At 41.1% G+C, this 21,355-nt stretch overlaps 1 protein-coding gene across 3 annotated transcripts in view; it reads right to left on the bottom strand.

Annotated features, from left to right (window-relative positions):
* Positions 1-21,261, bottom strand: part of kif19 (kinesin family member 19) — a 37,277-nt gene extending 16,016 nt beyond the window's left edge. For 2 of the 3 annotated variants that reach the window (XM_027002711.2, XM_035533868.1), the window contains exons 1-2: positions 20,784-21,261; positions 19,848-19,928 (exon numbers count right to left, since the gene is read on the bottom strand). In XM_027002711.2, the coding sequence (XP_026858512.2) occupies positions 19,848-19,928; positions 20,784-20,822 (120 nt within the window). In that variant the 5' untranslated portion in view covers positions 20,823-21,261. Of the gene's footprint in view, positions 1-1,066; positions 1,091-19,847; positions 19,929-20,783 lie in introns of those variants that run through there. The other variant, XM_027002710.2, reaches the window with a different exon arrangement.
* Positions 21,262-21,355: the final 94 nt, after the last annotated feature.

The following is a 21,355-nucleotide window of genomic DNA, read 5'->3' on the forward strand; positions in this document are numbered from 1 at the left end:
TGTTATTTAAATTAGCACAACTAAGGTGTTATCAGTGTGGGTGACAGTCCAAGTCCTCAAGGTTGATCAAGTTACCAATTAATGGCTCAGGCAGGATTATTGGGGAGGGGAGGGCATTTCTGGTAGCTGTCCAACTGATTAAAATATTCCATCCATCATAAAGGAAGCATCGGGGTGGTGTGAGAGAGGCTGCCAAGACTAGTTTTGCTGTCGGGTTTGGCATCTCCATTACAGTGTGAACAGTCAGTGCTGCGGATCAGCCAGTTTGGTTTTATATGGTGCTATTACATGGAGCCATGCATATGTTGTATATGTTCAGTTTTATAAATGCAACATATATCTTTGGTAGGACCTTTTACATGACCATATCTTCATATGTTTTTACTCATCCCCTTATTGCAAGCATTAGCTGAGTTTCACACCAATTAAGATGAGGATAAACATCTCTCTTCTTTTAATAAACAATGAGATCAAGTCAGAAAGAAAGAAGACAGAATAGCAGAAAGAGAAAAAATAGAGGAGGCAAATGGAAATGAGAAAGACATGAGTGCAGAGGCACAAACAACAACAGGCCTTACATTAACCGGGCCCACAGAGAGCAGAGAGTACTGTACTCTGGAGACAACCTCATCATCACAAGGCAGGGATTACAACTGGGTTGATTATCATGTAGTTACAAAATGTCACCACAAATATAGGGATTATCTATAACAATTGACTCCACATTAATTTTCATGTTATTTCTTTTAAATCCAACTTTGCAGAAGAAACCTACCTCTGTTACAAAAGCAAGGCAAGTTTATATTACACATTTTATATATGGCGCAATTCAAGGTGCTTTAAACAAAACTAAACTTAAAAAAGAGTGGAATGAGAGCTGATGCAAAATCTGCGCTCACCAAGACTCTCATCCCTTAATAAAACTGTCATGTTACGGCCCCTCTCCCCAAACGTCTTCCTGTGTGTGCGTGTGTGTTTGTCTGCATGACCGCGCCCTCCTTGTGTTTCACACCTGCTCCTTGTTGTGTCGTTAGTGTGTATGTATATAAGTCCTTTGTCTACTTACTAGTTTTGTCGTTGTTTGAACCAGGTTAGCTTGCTAACCACATCTTTGTCTATGTTTATAATAAAACGTTTCAGTGTGTCATACACGGCTCGTCCCCGCATCCTGCTTTGCCTCCGAACGTCACAGAAACAACGACCGTCAAAGGACCGTCTGGGAAAAAGGAAAGGGAAGAAGGGGAGTAAGCGCAAGTCCTCAGCCCGTGCAGGGAGACACCCCGTGTTCTTGGGTACCCTCATGACTCCCGCAGTAGGGGAATCACACGGGGCTACATCCATCAACCTAGACTGGTACAACGACTTCCAGTCCTCCAAGTCGGACGACATGGACTTCAACACCAGGAAGAGACCGTCGCTCCTCCTGGCCTCGTTCTATGGTCCTGCAGCGGAAGAGGAATCTGCTGGGTCCTCTATGGACCTTTCAGAGGGCTACGTGGGTGATGGAGAGAGGAAGGGGTCCTATTACCCTTACACAGACCACCCGGAGTACTACGGGGAGCAAGATGAGAGTGAGCGCCAAACGGACACCGACCTCCAATCGGAATACACGGAGGTCAGCTCCCGATCGGGCTCAGAGGTCAATCAGAAGGAGAATCCGGCGTTGGAGGTGGAGGAGGCTCTCCATTGGGATTCTCTTCTGGATATGGACATGGTGTTGGCGGACTCTGAATGCGAAGAGCCTCCAGCGCCCAAGGTGCCACCTAAGGCACCGCCCAGGAGACTCCGCTTCAAAACAAGCAGGCAGCCCAAGGGGGCTTGCGAGGGGGTATTGTCCTCAGAGGAGGACACTCCCTCAGCTAAGGATCGTAGCCCCAAAGCTTAAGCGCCGAAGCCAAAGCCACTCAAAGGCAAGAAGGCGGCGTCACTGGTGCCCGCTCCCGAGATGGGCCAATTGGCTAAGGCATCTCCGGAGGCACGTGCGCCGAAGCTTGAGCAGCCACCCCCACACACGTCGGCAAAAAAGGAATCCCATCCAGCCTGGACAGACCCTGACCCAGTCGATGATTGGGGACGTGGGTGGGGCTCCTGCCCTGGACTGATTAGCAGCCATTTGTGTAATCCTGTTATTGTACCAGTCCCAATCACGGTGTCTATCCCTGTCTTGGTCACCGTACCTGTTGCCTTGTCTCCCTTCATGTCAGTGCCTGTTCCCCTCAGTGTGTCTGTCCCTGTGTCTATTGTTGTCCTAGTCCCGGTGTTTCCCCCCGCGCTCCTGCGCGCGCTGGCCCGTAGTGGACTGCCCGGTCCTCTGGCCTCGCCGTTTGGCGTTGATCTCGGGTCCGCAGGCCATTAGGCTGGCGCGCCGGGAGTCGAGCCCTTGAGGGGGGGCTCTGTCACGTTACAGCCCCTCTCCCCAAACGTCTTCCTGTGTGTGCGCGTGTGTGTTCGTCTGCATGACCACGCCCTCCTTGTTTCACACCTGCTCCTTGTTGTGTGTCGTTAGTGTGTATGTATATAAGTCCTTTGTCTACATACTAGTTTTGTCATTGTTTGAACCAGGTTAGCTTGCTAACCACGTTTTTGTCTATGTTTATAATAAAACTTTCGGTATGTCATACATGGCTCGTCCCCGCATCCTGCTTTGCCTCTGAACGTCACAAAAACCCACTGAGGGGCAGACGAATGTGTGCATCCTCTGTGATTCAGGATCTTTTGAAGAAGTACATTTATCTGCACTCACAGTATTTCGAAGTGTGAGCCACTAAGCTTGTGAGTGGGTGTTATTCCAGCTGACATGTTGATGACTGAGTGTGTGAGTCTGTGCAGCTCTTCATCTCGTGTAGTCTTTGTGGCCAAAAACAAGTGAGTTGTGCAGCAAAGCTTCTCCCAAAGGCTGTGAGTGGGTGCTACACCAGCTGACATGCGGATGTGTGTGTCTATGTGTGTGTGAGTGTGGTGTGTGTTTCCCCCAGATGCTGTGTGCGTTCACATGTGTGTGTACATGCGCATGTTTCTTTCACATATTCTTTCCCCACCCTTTATCGTGTGGCCCCTAAACAGAGCGGTTGTCATAGCTACAGAGAGCCCGGCAGGCTTGCAGACACCCATCGCCATGAGGCTGTTGGAACCAGGACTGTGGGGATTAGAGGCTGGGGGGAGCAAGGGTCCGTGTCTTATGAAGGGAGACCGGACTGGGCAGCAGTAACTCACTCCTACAAATACATGTTGAGGATTGTAATTCACCAACTAATATGTATGCACACTGCAAGCCAAGAGGTTCTGTGCTTCTGTGAAGATGCTCTCAACATCAACAACAAAGACATGAGAGAGAGAAAAAAGATGTACTCGTTCTTTTTCTCTGACACCTTCATATCTGCTTTTTGTCCCTACACAAACAACATATGCTCTACAAAAGGGAAAAAAAAACAAAGAAAACATATTTGTGGAAATTGGGTAATACAGTGTTTTGCAGTACCATAGTGTATGTCTTTGCATGATTCCAGCTGACTTTCAGACGGTTTCAAATTCCTTGTGAGAAACAGTTCTCTGTTGTCACATGTCTTAAACACAAACTCTCTAAATGGATTTATTTGTATAGACCTTATTCCAGTATCTGGGCTCCATCAAGACTGATCAGTACTTAGCTTACTGAACTTAGCTTCCATGTTGACATTATTAAAGACCCATAGTGACGAAACTGTCACGGTACGGCCCCTCCCCCCAAACGTCTCCGTGTGTGAGTGTGAGTGTGTGTGTGTGTGTGTGTGTGTGTTCGTCTGAATGGTCACGCCCCCTCATGTTTCTCACCTGATCCTTGTTATCGTACGTGTATATAAGTCTCACCGTGTCTGTCCCTGTTACACTTAATGTACCCATCACTTTGTCCCCCTTTGTGTCTGTGCCCGTCCCCGTTAGTGTGTGCGTCGTCATCCTGGTCACAATCCTTCCCCCGGTAGTCCTGGTCGCGCTAGCCCGTGCCGGGTCGCTCGGTCTCCAACTTCGCCGTTCGGTGCTGGTCTCGGGACCGTAGCCCGATAGGCTGGCGCGCCGGGAGTAGCGCCGTTGGGGAGGGGCTCTGTCACAGTACGGCCGTCTCCCCCGAAACGTCTCCGTGTGAGTGTGTGTGTGTGTGTGTGTGTGTGTTCGTCTGAATGGTCACGCCCCCTCATGTTTCTCACCTGATCCTTGTTATCGTACGTGTATATAAGTCTCACCGTGTCTGTCCCTGTTACACTTAATGTACCCATCACTTTGTCCCCCTTTGTGTCTGTGCCCGTCCCCGTTAGTGTGTGCGTCCCTGTGTCTGTCGTCATCCTGGTCCCAATCCTTCCCCCGGTAGTCCTGCTCGCGCTAGCCCGTGCCGGGTCGCTCGGTCTCCAACTTCGCCTTTCGGGGCTGGTCTCGGGACCGTAGCCCGATAGGCTGGCGCGCCGGGAGTAGCGCCGTTGGGGAGGGGCTCTGTCACAGTACGGCCGTCTCCCCCGAAACGTCTCCGTGTGTGTGTGTGTGCGTACGTGTGTGTTCGCCTGCATGGTCACGCCCCCTCGTGTTTCTCACCTGATCCTTGTTATCGTACATGTATATATGTCTCTTGTCTTATTGTGGATGTGGTCGATGTTTGACCCATTAGCCTGCATGTTACGTGTGAAAATAACTATATGTTCTTGTGCCTGCAACTCGTCCCCGCATCCTGCCTGAACCTCCAACGTTACAGAAACGAGTGGAATACGAAACAAATATAAATATTAAAAATGCATCATACATTTTGTTACCTTTTTAACTACCCATTACAAATGGTATTGCTATAGTTGCTCGAGAGCATTAAATTCCATTAATTCCTAATAGTTCCATTATTTATGGTGATTATGTGGGCATTTGACATCCTAGAACGGTCCCTTCTCCGGTTTTCAAGTACAATGTGCTGCTTATCTTTCATATTTGTCCATGCAAAATGCCAGCTATTTTGAGTTTAAATAAACAAAGGCAACAGTCATGTTTCCAACCTTTTCTAAGAACGTCTTAGAGTCTATTGCGGGTCTGGTGGTCTCCAGGTGTTCCACACAGCTCTACAATCAGACAGCATCACTGACGTGGACACGGCTGACGCACCAGGCTGCAGCTAAACAAAAGAACCGAACAAAACGCATAGAAAAGGCCCGGCCTGCTCAGAGACCATGAAAAGGCCATGACCTACAAAGAGCCCTTTCAGGGCCAAGAGCAGAGCTTTGAGAAGGTGAAAGCTATCTGATGGGATGCCGCACCTTCATTCCACAATCCCCAGGGAGTGTGGGTACTCTTTCCAAGGCTCCAGTGCGTCCTAGACATGCATGCACCACAGAACTGCACAACGCTGCTGCTCTGTTCTCTCCCTGTTTTGACATAACACTTCTGCTGTGAGGACTATATGACAATGCACGTTTCCTGAAAAATGATTACGTGTGGGCACATGGGAAAGGGTCATCCACGGTCATGGCCTTGCCCTTATGTAATGTCAGATGTATATATCCAAAAAAGATTCTTGGTGACACACTTTTTTTATAAGTGTGAAGCACTTTGCTCACACAGCTGATAAAGGAGCTCTGTCTAAAACTTTCTGTTTCTCTGGAAACTCTCTCTCTCTCTCTCTCTCTCTCTCTCTCTCTCTATATATATATATATATATATATATATATATGGAAAATTGCCTGTACAGCTAAACCGTTTAGCTGTACAGGCAATTTCCCATTCTAATTGCACAGGTCAGTGCACTTTGTTGTCTAGGAGAGGCTAAACAGGTCCTGACATGCCTGTCTCAAATGTACAGAGCACACCAATGGTCAGAAAGAAGCAGATAAAATTAACTGAGTATGACCAATGTATAAGGAAAATGATCACAAACTGTAAGTTTGACAAGAAAATGACAGAATTTTGGCTTCATTTTCAACACTTACACAGACTGAAGTTAGACAATGTGTACAATATTAGTGGGAGACCAAATAATTTGTTATCTGATTAAATTCCATTTTGAGATTGACATCGACTGTTTTTTTGTCCATACAAGTTTGTTTGATTTACTTGTGGATTTCTGTTTTATTTAAAAGTGCAGAGTGAAAACTACTTAAGCAAACAGAGACAATGCATACTTATTATTTTCAAACGTTTTTCATTGTTCAAATGGACCAAATGGTCCACTAAATGGACCAAAAACAAAGATATGTAGCTGGGTGCTACTATGGGCAATAACATTGTTTATTTTATTTTTTTAAATTTGTGTTTCTAAGATAGTTTCCAAATTTATGTTCTCTCCCAGGAACGAGATCATACGGCTGCTGATAAATGCTCTTGTTAAGTGCACTAAAACCTTTTTTTCATTAATACTGTTTTGATTGTCTATGGACATTTATTTAGTTTATAATTTTTTATTTAAAATAACTGCACAGAGTGTAGATCTACTTAAACAATGCAGACAATAACAATAATCAATTGTTATTACTTTTAAATTGTTTATCAGTTTATCAGATACAAAAAAAAAATAAACAAATACAGCAACATGATATCGGCATTATATATCGGCTGTCAGCTGCCCTGCTCTCTAAATAGCAGCATCTTCACTGAGCACTGAGAAAGCCATATCAGTCAACCACTACATTATATAATATATCTGAGACAAAACTTATATAATATTATAGAATTATATAATATATCTGAGACAAAACTAACAAAGGTAAAAAAGACAAAGGTTATCAGTGCTGCATACCATTAGACTGGCATTTATCTCACTGTGTGATAGAAAATATATATTAAATGTATGAGTTATTTTAGAGATGTTTTGACATAGAAAGTCAAAGATATTATATGAATGGATAAGCAGTAGGGACCAAGGTCAGAGGTAAGTGTGGGGTCGTGACATAAATGTCGGCTTTGAACAACTAACTAGGACAATAGTTGATTACTGACACCATAACAAACATGTCAGCTCCCAGGGTCTGTGACAGTTTAAGTGCATTGGGTCAACATGCTTTCTGTAAAAGGAAAGCCAAATGAAGAAATGGCAGAAAAAGCAATGAGATCCTATCAACCCCAAACTTATATAGATCAGTTATATGTTTAATGCAAGTTCACGTTCACATTTAGTCACTTTGCAGGCACTCTTATTCAGAACTATTTACAAAGACATGAAAAGAATACAACAAAAAGTGATAAAAAGTACACAGAGACTTTGGCAAAATTCCTACCCTAAAAGTAAAGACCTTTTTACTAGAATCTTATTCTAACTTGATTTATTGCAAGTGTAAAATATGGAAAAGAAAATTTTCAAAGTGCAATAGCTTTATAAGGTCATTAAGCGATGAATTTTGAATTGTGAGCTGGTTATAATTTTAAGGAAAAACATGTCATAGACAATACAGCATAGAATTATGGGACGTCTTTATCATGTGTCACTGAGATTCAGCTACTCCTATAGTAATTACATTTCATGAGTTTGCAGCTCCTTATATTATTTATGGTTTGGATAAAGGTTTTGGGACAGTTTAATTGCATTGGGTCATGAGGCTATTGAATTCACAATGAGGAGGTATAAGTCTGGACCCTGCCTGATTCATAGAACGCCATAAAATGTCCATACAGGGTAAGATTAATGCCTGCTTAAGACCTTACAGCTACGTGACTGGCAGTAATGAAATAATCATTTGAATATGTTCTAACCAAATTTGTAAATAACATGTTCTCTGGTCACTCTAATTCATACTTCTTATTTTACAAAATGCTAACAGGACCTGTCTCATAGACAAAATTAAATCATATGCACCCAGACTTTACCCCATTCCAGTTCAGACACTAGCATTTCACCTTACTGTGGTGAACAGCCTTCAGAAAAAAGAACTGATGGCCTTCAAACCAGTTCTATGACTTGAAAATAAACACAAATTCCATAAACCTTGGTGAGCCTTAAAGATTACAATGCATGGTTGTTGAACAAGGAATAACTGTGTGGAAGACCAATGGCGATTTGCTGAGTTAAGAAGTCTCATAGGTATCAGTGTTTTTCAGATTGCCAAGCAGTCAGCCGTGACCCAGACAGCGTGCTGAACCTATATCTTCACAGACCATGAATGACTGCCACAAATTAGCTCCATGTTATATTACTATGGAAACTAAAAGTTGTCATGTCTTTTGGTGGAAAGATTAATTTGCCAAACAAACAATTAGCATAAACATAAAGTCAACATTACTAAAACAAAAACATTTGAAAAGAGTAAAAGAAATATTAATGAGATCAAATTTTCAAGCCAGGGTTACTATAAAGAGAAAACAATGGAATACAGACTTACGGACTCCTGTTATAAAGGGTTTATGAATGCATAAAATTGGCTCATTAATGGTTATTAATTAGGACAGAACTACTTTAAAAAGTTAATAAACAGATATAATACAGTGTCTCCAAATAATGTGCCCACATTAAATCTATACTTGCTGGTTACATGCTGGTTACTTAACTTACTTTTTTAATCAGTCAACATAATACCTGTCAATTCATCAGATATTTCTTAATATGTTACTATCATTTTAACCACCAACCAAATGACATAGTCATCAATGAGTCCATCCCCAACTCTTCCATAGCCATATGGATGGGCTCCTTCACCTCACAACAAAACAAAACCCAGTACATAATCAGTACTGTACAGAGGATTATGGAGTGTAAGATGCCAACACATCAGGACATACACAAAACCAGAGTCATGACGTCTCCACCATGCCACCTTCTCCAACCACTCCCATCAGGCAAAAGACTGAATCAGAGCAGAAACAATCAGACACAAGGGCAGCTTTTCCTCCAGAGCTGTGGTCTTCATTAACACCATGCACCTCGACCTATAATCTAGCCCTCCCTTCATTGTAGCATAGAACCCTTTTGTTTGTACTGGTTAAATGTGCCATCTGTATCATCCAAAATAGAATTCTCTACGTGAACACCCATTTCATACAGTAATGAACTGTGCACTGTATATTTACATGATCATGTGTCTCTGGTTGGTTCATATACCTTTCGTGATTTGTTTTTCCGTTTCCAGTCCTAAAACAGAAAAATGAAAAACGACCCCTGATCTTTGACTCATGCACTGAATTGGAAATTAAAGAAATGAGAAATGGCTCATTTTTCTCTTTCATGCACAAGAAAGCAGAAACAATAATTCATCCTAATTTTCATTATGCCTTCAAAACTAACTTTTTGATGTGAAATGCTATTGGCCAGCCTGCTAGGTCACTTATTTTTCCACAAAGTCCTCCAGTTAAAATAAAAGTACTTAAATTTGTGCTGTGTGCAGGTATAAGCTAGAATTGCTTAGCAAGAAGAAATCATGTACAATATGCAAGATGCAAGAAAGTTATGTCATTACATATGAAACACTAGTTCATAGTATGTGCAATTATCAACATGCCTGTATCTGCTAAAAAATGCCATAAACAAATAACACAAACTGGATGATTGCTACATTCGACCGATCCCAGTCATGTGATAAAATTATAAACGTTTGACATTATCTTCATCAGTTCATACGTATGAGGTCGAAGGACAAATACAAACTACCAGTGGTAAACTTGGGCAAGTTCAGGATCCCCAGTTTTAGAGGACAGTCATCAAGCCTGTTAATGAGGGACACCCACTGTTTCTTAAACTATGTGCTGCACAAGTGCCAAGTAGCAAAAACAAAATTCATAGTCAGCTGCATCTTTCTTTCAGGACACATAGAACATTTGTTGATTTTGAGTGGTTTTACTACATTAATCAAACAATAGCATCAGAGAGGGTGAAGCATATCGAGCTATTACAAGTCGTGAGCCAATTGTTCAGATAGTCAGATACTGACAGGAATGTAAAACATAAAAGGAATCCATTTGAGTGAAAGTAGGGTAGCCTACTCTATCAGAATTTTACTCAGTATTTAAATATAAAAATTGAGCATTAAAAGTAGAAGGCAAACATTGTAATAAATTCGAAGTTTACTTTTTAGCGTATGATGTGACGAACGGTAGCTGCTCTGCGTAAAATAATAAAATGGCATAACTGGGCAGTTTAATTTTCCATTGATATGAGCTTGGCTGGGTGTTTTAATGAAAAAAAAACAAATTACAATGGATCATCTCCAAGAACAAGACTGTTGGCCAATATATCCATTGAATAAAACTCTGTTAGTTTGCTAAAAAAATATTAAAATAATTTCTTTCTACTTTTAAATAGGCTACTTAAATATGTTACATTGTGTTATAGCCTACTATAACACTTACTTAAGCAGTTTCATTATGTTTTACACTCCTTTCAATATCTGAAGCAATAGCTTGATTTGTTTCCCCTGATGAACTGGTTGATTTAATATACATTAAACATTTCACAATTAATAAATGCCCTGTATATCCTAAAAGAAATATGCAGGTGGCTGCAAATCATGTTTATTTGCCGCATGTGTGGCACATAGTATAAGAAACAACGGTCTTCCGCATGAACTCATTAACTTGAGGATCCTGAACGTGACCAAGGTTAGCACTGTTTAAACTGATTTGGATGTCATATTTCATATATAAGTATCTCATATATAAGGACTTAAATGTCTTACAGTTTTCATATTATGCATGATTTCCTCTGGTGTTGCTAAGCAATGCTAACGTTCCTTCAAACCTGCAGACAACACTAAATGAAAGACTCTTATTTTAGACAGTGTCCTCACAGGCTGGCCAACGTCAGATAACCAGCACCACTTAAGTCCCACCTACATTTACCACAGGCTGTCCAATGGCATACATCCATCACTTTAGGCCCACCCACATTTCCCAATTATTTACATTACACTTTTATTTTCCTAAAGCGACTTACAATTATGATTGAGTACAATTTGCAATTTGAGCATTTGAGGATTAAGGGTCTTGCTCATATGTTGGTTTTGTATACATAAACGCCATTACGAAAATCTGGGCAAATTCGTTTCAGTTGTACACTCATCAAGAAAAATTCCTCTTATGTTTAACTCTAAAAATACAATGCTTGAAGAGTCTGAGTAGCTGAGTAGTTTAGCTATAACTATAGCCTCTAGTTTGGATATCAGTGTCTGAAACTAATCTGCAATAGCTTTGGTAGCTCAATCAAAAACTATGAGTCTATAATATGTTTTGTTTCTCTGATTGGCTGACTGCATACAAAATAACTTCTACATCTATTCATTCCTTATCTTACCAGGTCAGAGAATATAGAATCTCTTCCATCAGGTGACTTAAGAAAACAACAGTGCTGTGATGGTGTATGTACAGAAAAGCACTACACACTCACGCCCACGTGCATGCTCTATAGTACTAATAAGTCATCATCATCAATATTAATCTTTCTGTGAAGTCTGCAGGGAGCTTATTAGAAGGTCTCATTTTGTTTTGACTTTCTCTCTCATCAGACAAGTCCAGAAGTGTGAGAACAATATAAAGCGGGAAAGAGGAAGTGTCTCCTTTGAGGAATTATGTCCCAGTGTAGGTGACAGCTAGGTCAGAGACAGCAGGTCGGCTGAAGGGGGGATAGAAGGTCTTTACTACCTACCTCAAAAAGGGCCAAGTTTAGGTTTGAAGTGCTATTCCAATGTTGTTGTAAAAGAGGATAGTGACAGTGCATGGAAAGCTTTCCAACATATGGAAAGATGAAGAACAGCTGAAATACCTTCTCCCTCAGGTAGCTCTGAGTGCCAGAGCTGAGTGCACTTGAGCCACACGAGACTCTAGCCGCACAGGGAATTTAATGCATCTTAAAATCTTTGCTACAGACACTACTACATCTATGGCAATTCCCCCTAATGGAGCACGCTGTAATAAATGCAGCTAAGGTTAATATATGTAGATGATACACAGCTGATATTGACAGATGAGCTGTAGTGTCATGCTAGTTAAGGTTTTAATTTCCTTGTTTTTTTACAACAGAGTGGTATTGTCCAAACTCTTAGTCTGTATGTTGAAATTGAATGGTTTGTCATTCATTTAGGCTTAGGAGATCAACCACTGAAAGAGAAAAACTCAATTCAGAGAGCCAGGCAGTTTTGGTTAATTAATTATTAACATGGACAGCATAAATTAGTAGGCAATTTGAAATCCTGTCCTTAAAAACTCAAAGTCTGCACATGGCAGATGGTGGGAGAGATTTGTTGATCCTAGTTACAAATGTAAACAGAATACCAAGCCACTGATATGACTGTATGAATTATATAACTCATACAGGGGGACCTATTTGTTTGCTCCTTTTGTTCGTACCCATGTACCCTCTGATGTGTAGTTTTGCCAGCCATCATGGTGTGTGTCCTCTTCTTATCTCTCCACGTTCTGTGCTCCTCTCTCTCTCTCTCTCTCTCTTTCTCTCTCTCTCTCCCTCCCTCTCTCTCTCAGGCTTCTGTAACAGGTATTTCTTAGCCGCACAGAAAAAACAGTCCATATACCAGGCTATACTGCCTTAACACGGCCAACCAGGCCATGTACCAGGTAATGCCGTGCAACCATGATCAAACAGCTAACATTACCTAAACTGACACTTTCTGAACAGGGAGTGCTGTGTTGCAACACTTTAACAAACAAGCAAAAGCCTGAGAATTTGGTGCTCAAGCCCATCAGATGTGTGCTGAGGAAGGCTCATATGCCAACAGACGCCTTTTCAACTCCCTACCTCCTGCTTCATTTGTTACAGCTTATCAACAGACCCCGTCTCGTCTGATTACAAGAGGGAGACAGAGACAAAGAAGGAGACAGCTAGAGAGTGAGAGAGAGGGAGAGAGACAGAGACAGAGAGAGGGAGCGTGACAGATTCTGAAATACACCCATGAAAATGAGTTTTGTATTCCATTTTAAGGAGCCATGATGCACTATCCTGCAGTTTTTTTTAGGGTCAGCCAGTCTATTAATGAGACCATATTAACCTGGCTCCTCTCTCACCAGCCCCGTGCAGTCATTGGCACCTTTTCCACACACGCTTTTAGTGTCAGGCCTCCAACAGGGCAAGGGCCACCATATTTAAAATTCTTGGCTTTGAGTGGTTCCACTGAGCTCATTGGAATTCCTGGATGCTACCTGCCCTCCAAACAGACTACTCCTGCTGGCTATCCAAAATAATGGTAAGACAATAAGGGCTAAGGCAAATGGCTGTGGAAAAAGCCCTGACAATAATAAACAACAAACAAAGGGGGAATTCTGGAATGAGGGACATTTACAGAGCAGGACAAGGAAACTAAGTTCAGCTGAACCATAAAAACACAATACAGAGAGTCAACCTGTAAATGCACGGGGTTCAACTGTGGGCATTTCCTTGGTTTGGAACGAGGTTAAATCACGCCTGTTGAAGGCCTTTTTTGTTTGCAGTGCTATTCCTTGCTCTAGCTCTGAGCCTATTCAAACAGTAGACCTATAAAAGTCGCTGTACGCTATTTGGTAAAAGTCCTCTTTCAGCTCTTGTTGGCCCAATTTGTAACAAGAAATGATTTTCTGCCCAAAATATACCAGGCGGTTATAGCACAGCCACTGAGCAGAGATCCTGACAGCAGTGTACAGATTAAGGAATGAAAAGAGGGCTTTCAAAGCTCTCGGCCATATTTATACTGGTAATGAACTTCTTTGATCTGGGTGGAGAGATGATGTGTCACTGTAATGGCAGTGCCCTGGCCAGCAGGGGGATATTTCTAATCAGGCCCTCTGACTATTATCTGCCTCAAGGTAACAGCAAATTGAATCTGCTCCCAGGAACACGAGGAGCAGAAAGACAGCAGAAATTGAATACGGGAGACTCAGCAAAGCTGCTTTGTTGTTCACAAAGGAGGGAATTTGCCACATTATTAGGTAAAGTTTGCACTGAGCCATGAATGCAGCCTTTTGTTTTACTGGTCAAGATCAGCAGCCTATCCCCTCTCTGTGTCACACACACACACACACACACACACACAGAGTCTCATTCTTCCCTATTTCTGGGCCAAAATTCTTCTTAACCACCTGTCAGTGAAAGAACATTTTGTGCTGGTGGACACAGGAAATGTGTTGTATTATGGAACAGTTCGGCTGCACCTTTTCAGTTTACTGACTTCTTTTCCTCACAGGGCCCATTGATCAGACCTTACGCTCAGCAGACAACTATGAGTGAATCCTGACACTTATGTGTGACATATAATGCAGCATTTTGTGGTAGTGAGATGACTATAACAACAACAACAGAGCCCACTCAGGGGCTTTAAACGTCCATGAGGAGCAGGGACTATGTGGCTGATGTTCAGCCTCTCAGAGCTGCCTGTCTTTCACTCCCCTGTCCATCAAAGCTGCTGCCACCTCAAGAGAGAAGGAAAAAGGAAACAAACAATGGCTCTGACCTTGTCTGTCGATCACCATGACAACGAGGCCTCCCTATAAACCATTCCCCTCCTGTGTGTTTGGCTGTGTGTGTGTGTGTGTGTGTGTGTGTGTGTGTGTGTGTGTGTGTGTGTGTGCATGAGAGACAAAGAGAAAGAGAGACATAGAGAGTGCAGTAGCCCTCCTGAGGACTTTAGTTAAGTCTGTAAAAGCAACAGGATACACGTACCACACAATAACACAATAGCCAGGGCCTACCCAGTCTTCCCTTACAAAAAAGTTCAAAAAGTTTAAAGTTCACAAAGTATATTTAAACATGCTTGCTTTGTATACAGTGTTATTAACCCACATAGAAACATAATCATTTTACTAAGTTCTTCCAATTATGTTTTACAGTGAACTGTTAGGGTGAGATATCTTGTGGGCCTACTGTAACGAAGGTTGAGGGCAGTAACGCCACCCAGGATAGCAATCGTGCACCCATGTAAATTTAACACATTTTGGACCCAGCCATGTTTTCACAAGATGCTGGAAGTACGGTTTTTATATGTAGGTGTAATAATGAATGTGTTACTGACTTTTATATTAGAATCATTGACCAGTATTGTTCTTTAGCCAAACTTGGATGGTTTCATTCAAAGTAAGCAATGCAAATGTACTGCATGTTTTGGTAATTACCCTTGAATGCCATACTTGCCTTGTGTACCTTTAAAACATTTACCCAATGCTTTTATCCAAAGGGACTTATGTCACAATTATGACTGAATACAACTTGAGCAATAGTGGCAAATTGGCAGCTGTGGAGCTTGAACTGGCAACCTTCTGATTATCAGTCAAGTACCTTAACCGATGAGCTACCACTGTTTGATTTTTAACTTTTACATGGTTTTTGAAATAATCTGTTACTGAACTTGATTTTTAAAGTCATGTAGTGATAAATGTCTGGTATTGTGATGTAATATTAAGGTCTATATTTTGTATGCAAAGGTTTATTTGTTTTTTATTTATAAGGGAGATAGTAAAATAAATGGAAAAGTAATAAACTGCTATGACACTTTCTATTTTTTAAATGTATTTTAAGTATAAACTTAATAGTATTAAATTATTAAGATGAAGTATCTTTGCACGGTGTATGTACTGCAAATGGATATTATATTTTCATTAAACGAAACTATCACAAACTGGACAGGGCAATGATATGTACATACAAACCTATGCTTCTGTGTGTCTGGGCATAACTTTGGACAACCATTTTCCATTCTCAACTCATGTTTCCAATCTGACCAAGTCTTGCAGATTTCTCCTTTGTAACATACGAAGGATTCTGCCCTTTCTTGTACTTGTGCAGTCTATTGTTATCTCAAAGCTCGACTACTGCAACTCGCTACTTGCTGGTCTTCCTCAACTTGCTCAGAATGCAACAGCATGACTGGTCTTCAATCTTCTGAAGTTCACGCATCACTCTGCCGCTGTGCTCCGTTCAGTGGCTTCCAGTAGCTGCCCGCATCAGATTTAAAACCTTGATGCTTGCCTACAAAGCCAAAAATGGACCAGCCCTTCCATACATGATGTCAATGGGCAAAGCCTGATCCATACCTCAAGTACTTCGAACCTCAAGTATGAAATACTACTCTTCAAGTCTCATGGAAGATAAGCAAGATTATTCCGTGTCCTGGCTCCCAGATGGTGGAATGAACTTCTGCTTGCTGTCTGGACAGCAGAGTGCCCTACAGTCTTCAAACTCAGACTGAAGACCCATTTGTGGAATAGTTGACCACTGACTGACCACTGATTCAGCTCCTGTGTTGACTAAAACTCTAGTACTTATTGTAGGGTATTGTTTATTGCACTTATTGTTGCCTGTTATATAGATTATGTGTTTGTATTTCTTGGCATCAACATTGATCCCTGTATTTCAACAGCATTCTAGTTCAATGGTATCTTGGACTCTATCCTGCTGTACTGGCTAGAATGCATTCTATGAGTAAATGACAAACCACTTTGGTAAGTTGCTCTGGATAAGCGTGTCTGCCAAATGCCCTAAATGTAAATATTTATATTACAAGCAATTGCAAGTTGGGCCATGGCCTTTAAGCAGGGGGTCTCCATTTATTTATATAGAACTATTCCAGCCTCAAGCAGTTATTTCAGACGTTCACTCTCTTTCTCTCTCTCGTCAACCAAACAACCAAACTGCCTTACCTGTGTGACATTACACATTGATGATGCATGTCAATGAGGCAACTCAGCACCTTGCCTTGCCTGTTCACCATACCGGTACTATAGTTATCGTTAAGTATTAAGGGTAACCTATATATGTGCACGCACACACACACACAAACACACACAGACAGACAGACAGACATATAGATAGATAGACAGATAGATAGATAGATAGATAGATAGATAGATAGATAGATAGATAGATAGATAGATAGATAGATAGATAGATAGATAGATAGATAGATAGATAGATAGATAGATAGATAGATAGATAGATAGATAGATAATGCATGTTTTTCTGCAAATCACTGTCACAAGCATGAGCATATGAGACTGTCACTAATAGTAAAATACCTTTCTACTCTGACATAATCCAAAGACTAAAAGATAAAAAATATAGTGTGAGTAATATTATGAAAAGCTACAACATGCCTTTGACAACATATTAGTAGGGTATAATGTAGAAAAACTACATAGTAAAAGAAAGGCTTGTGTAACCTTGTGACCTCCACTGGTATGGGCAGTTCCCAGCAACTTGGATATGAACATCTTATCAGTTATGAACATCTTATCCTCATCTGAGGAACCAAATGTTCTTTGAGCATCATGTTCTTACAAGTACATAAAAACTCTAATAGAGTCCCAATTGGAATCACCAGTTGCATGAGGTTCTGTTTAGTTTCACTTAGAACACAGCATATGGAAAGTCCAAACAAGCCAAATGCTGTATCTATGAGGGCCAAGCCTTTGGCAGCACTGTGGCAGCACAGATATCAGGTAAGGAGGATTGGTGGAGGTGAGCAGGTGGCTGCTGTCTAAGCCCTACAAAGCCCCAGAGCAGAGCTGAGCTCACACTCAAGAGGCTTAGTCCCTTAACCGTCTGCCTCCAGGGGGAAAGAGAAGAGGGCACCACCTCAAAATGAAACTAATCTGTCTCAGCCAAGAGCCATATGGCACATGGCCATGAGGGTTCTATTTTTGTTAGTCAGCAAATGTGGCTAATTGCTTTTTGTTAGGTGTGGGACGAGGCTCAGGGTGAGGTAATATGACTGTAGGTTAGTGTGTCCTTTACAAAATATGTTTGTGTGTGAGAGTGCGATGGGTCACTTACAAAACATTTATATTTGTCATATAGTAGTTTTTGTTACTTCTGATGCATTATTTAGACAACTCTGTGTATTACATTAAGAACATCTAATAACCTGTGACATTACATGTGAGGCTGACAGTAAAAATCACATAAGCTCCAGGTGTGAAAGAGTGGGACTACTGGTTGACTCACTCTTTATCCATTCCATTCATGTGTCTGGCTGCACAAACATAATACAAAGCACATAAGCCCTTGTGTACGTGTGAGCACCACTAATCACTATGAGTACAATCCCATCACTACCTGCACAACCTGTTTGCTCTAATGAACCTAAGCTCTCTGATGTAAACAAACTGCCCAACTACTGGCTACTGGACCTACACTAAGAATTCTAATTAGAAATGACTCAATTTTATTAATGCAACACCAAATTGCTTAAAGAAAAGAATGTGTTTGACTATAGATTATGTGTAATAGCAGTTAAGTATGCTTGACAATATTAGCATAAAACTACAACATAAATGATGTTGCAGTTTTGTGCTAATCAACAGATTGATACTATTTCCATTTAAGGATTTCTAAGTAGTTTAGGATTTCTTCTTACATCACGTGTTTCTTGAACTGCATTACATTAATATTAAACTTTTATGCTACTTCAAGGAAGTTAAGTTCAATTAGATTTGAAATTCACTGCAATCTAGTGTGTTAAATGCAGCACCTAACTCTGTTGGTGCTCTTATCAAGGTTTTGTTTCAGACTATTCTCTACATTCTGGACTGTTGCAGTAAAATATTCTGATTAACACTGGAATTTTTGCATGAACATACTTCCAGTACATTTATCACACACTCTCTGTGGTACTCCACAGTACTGTCTAGTCATTAGACCACCAATATATCAAAACCTATTATGGATGAATAATTATTTTCACAGGTAGCGTCAGCAGCAGCAGCCGCAGCATTGTCCTCAACAGAAGGGGAAATAGCTAACCTACTGCTAGTGATTACACCTATATGGCCCAATTATAATTTAGACCCCAGAGATATGGAACAGCTGTTTGGCCTCATCATTTCATTAATACATCCAATTATCAGCATTGGGCCACAGGTAGAATCATGACAAAAAATAAAGAGGAAATGCACTGGAGACACTTCTCATAGCCTTTGGGCATGTATTAAAATTATTCAAATCTCAGGCCCATTTCTCCACAGCACAAATATGGCAATGCAATGCAGCATAACATATGCTCAAATGAGTGTTTGCACATGGACATGGAAGGCCAAATGAAAAGCTCTGTATCATATTCATCAACCTGTAAGTGTGGAGATGCAGAGTCATACTGTTAACATTTTTGAAAGTACAATGAATTCAGTCACAAACATTCTAATGGCACTGAATGGAGGAGTGATGTATTTGAGAACAGTACATGTAATATAAGTTTTGATGCTTTGTAATATAAGTTATAACACAGTGGATTTGGAAAGAAATAATAGCAATGGGATTAAAGGGTAGAATGCTAGCTTTATTTTGAGGGAGATGGCATCTACACTCACCAGCCACTTTGGTAGAAACACCTACATTGTATGTACACATTGAAGAAGTCTCCAGCCCATCTGTTACCATCCACTAGCCACTGTGGTCAGAAACTAACCAGTAATGAACGAGGTAGAGGGTGACTGTATACAGTCAGCCATTGTACAGACACTGAAAGCATACTTTGGCCATCAACTGTGGTTTTCTGTGATCTGCCAAGACGTCTGCCATTACTAAGCTTTCTAGTATGTTCTTGATTCTTAACAATGTTCCAAGTGGATGCTTTTGACACCCCTAACAATGACACCCCTAACAATGATTTTTTTCAGATGTTTTTTGGTGTTGTATTGTTAAGAGACAAAAGTAACAGACTCCAGAGGCAAATGACTCCTCTGCAGTAAACTAGAACTTTTGTTAGTTCTTTCATGCATTAATCAAATAATGCAACCACATACAGCTGGTCAAGAAATAACTCAAAAGACTACCGTCCAATTACTTACGATACACAGTAAAACAGTTGATAGGAGTTAAACATACCCAAAACCTTTTTGTTGTTGTTACTTTAATATAATGCATACACACGATCACAACTGATCACAAATGATACCATTTATTACTCCCATAAACCCATGCGTATATATGCATAATGAGACCAAATTCTCACCTGGTCATCCACTCTGTGGGCCACTATGCGGGCTCCGTCCTCCAGCTCTACATTGCTCAGAGGCCGAATTCGCAAGGCCACCTGGAGAACACACATATACAGAGACTTCAGCAGAGAGCCTACTTCAATCCAGAAGAAACAGAGCTTCATAACCCCTTTCCTAAGACCAAAGTAAAGCAGCAAGCACCTAATCAGAATAATCCTAGTGAAATACTGAACCATAACAACTTCTGTCTCCAAAGTTTATGATATGAGCATAATACAAAATGTCATACAACGTGTTATGACATTCTGATCTAAATACAAAGTTGCAAAGACAAATTTACTGTATATGAGTAAGTCATGTTTGAGGATAACGTCCAGTTTTGAGCAACATTTGAAGGGTTGTCTGTTTTGGGCTAATACTGTTATTTAAAGGCTAATGAAATACCCAGCTGGGGCCCTCCTTTACTTGGATTACGGTACCTCTCTGCAATATAACTACCATTTCAAAGGCTCTGGTATGATTGATGGTTGGTCCAGTTTGGTGCTGCTAGAGGAAGAGGAGAGAGGGAACTGAAACGGGCCATGTGAATTATTCAGTTTATGGCCAAAAGATCACTGGAAAACAAGCACAAATCTCTCCGACAACAAAACTGGAACTCTGGGTTACTAACCTAATTTGGATTTACAGAAAAATGTCCATAAGAACACTAGGTCAGTGGTGTGTGAACCATCTAACAGTCAAAAACTGCAATATGACAATGACATAATAGAAATAATCGTAGTCCTAGTAATAATTTAGTAATCCTGAGTTATTTAAATATAATTAAACTACATAATTAATAGCGATCATTTATAGAGAAATACGAAATGACTAAGAAGGCTATCTCATCTGAAACGCAAGGCTGGTGAAACAAACACTCTAGTAAGCTAAGCTATATATTAGCTACTTACTGTTAGTTGGTGGTCCTTCGATTCTCCGGTATCCTTCATGACAACATAAACTCAGAATTGCTCACTATTAGTTGTGAAGTTATATATTTCAATTTCATTAGGACGATACACAAAGTACTTTTTGTAAAACCACCATGGTTTACACGACAAACTACCTGTCTTGTGTTCTGCGACTCATCTGCACCAAGCGCAGAACACGTCTTTTTGTGCGTAGAGGAGCTATCGCGGAATGCACCAGCTCGTACGCCAAATTCTACTTTTATCAGTAGAACGGAACTAGCAGTGCCTATCTGTCTTAGGTATGCCCATCGTCGCTCTAAAATACGATTGGAATAGTAGTCTATCCCCGTTTATTTTCTCAAGGCAGCAGAATAAAGCTCTCTGCCCTTTTCACACGCACTTCACAGCCCTCCCTGTGAACAGATCACTGTTTATTGTCCCCTTAGAGATCGCTAGTGAAGTGTAGCCTTCCTAACGCCATTCTCCGCGAGCTATACTTAACCCGTCATTAAACGCAGCCGTTTCCAACAGTACAGGTACTCAACCACCATTCCGTGTTTCCTGCGGCACCT

The sequence above is a fragment of the Electrophorus electricus genome, chromosome 14 (genome assembly GCF_013358815.1).
Source record: "Electrophorus electricus isolate fEleEle1 chromosome 14, fEleEle1.pri, whole genome shotgun sequence".
NCBI lineage: Eukaryota > Metazoa > Chordata > Actinopteri > Gymnotiformes > Gymnotidae > Electrophorus > Electrophorus electricus.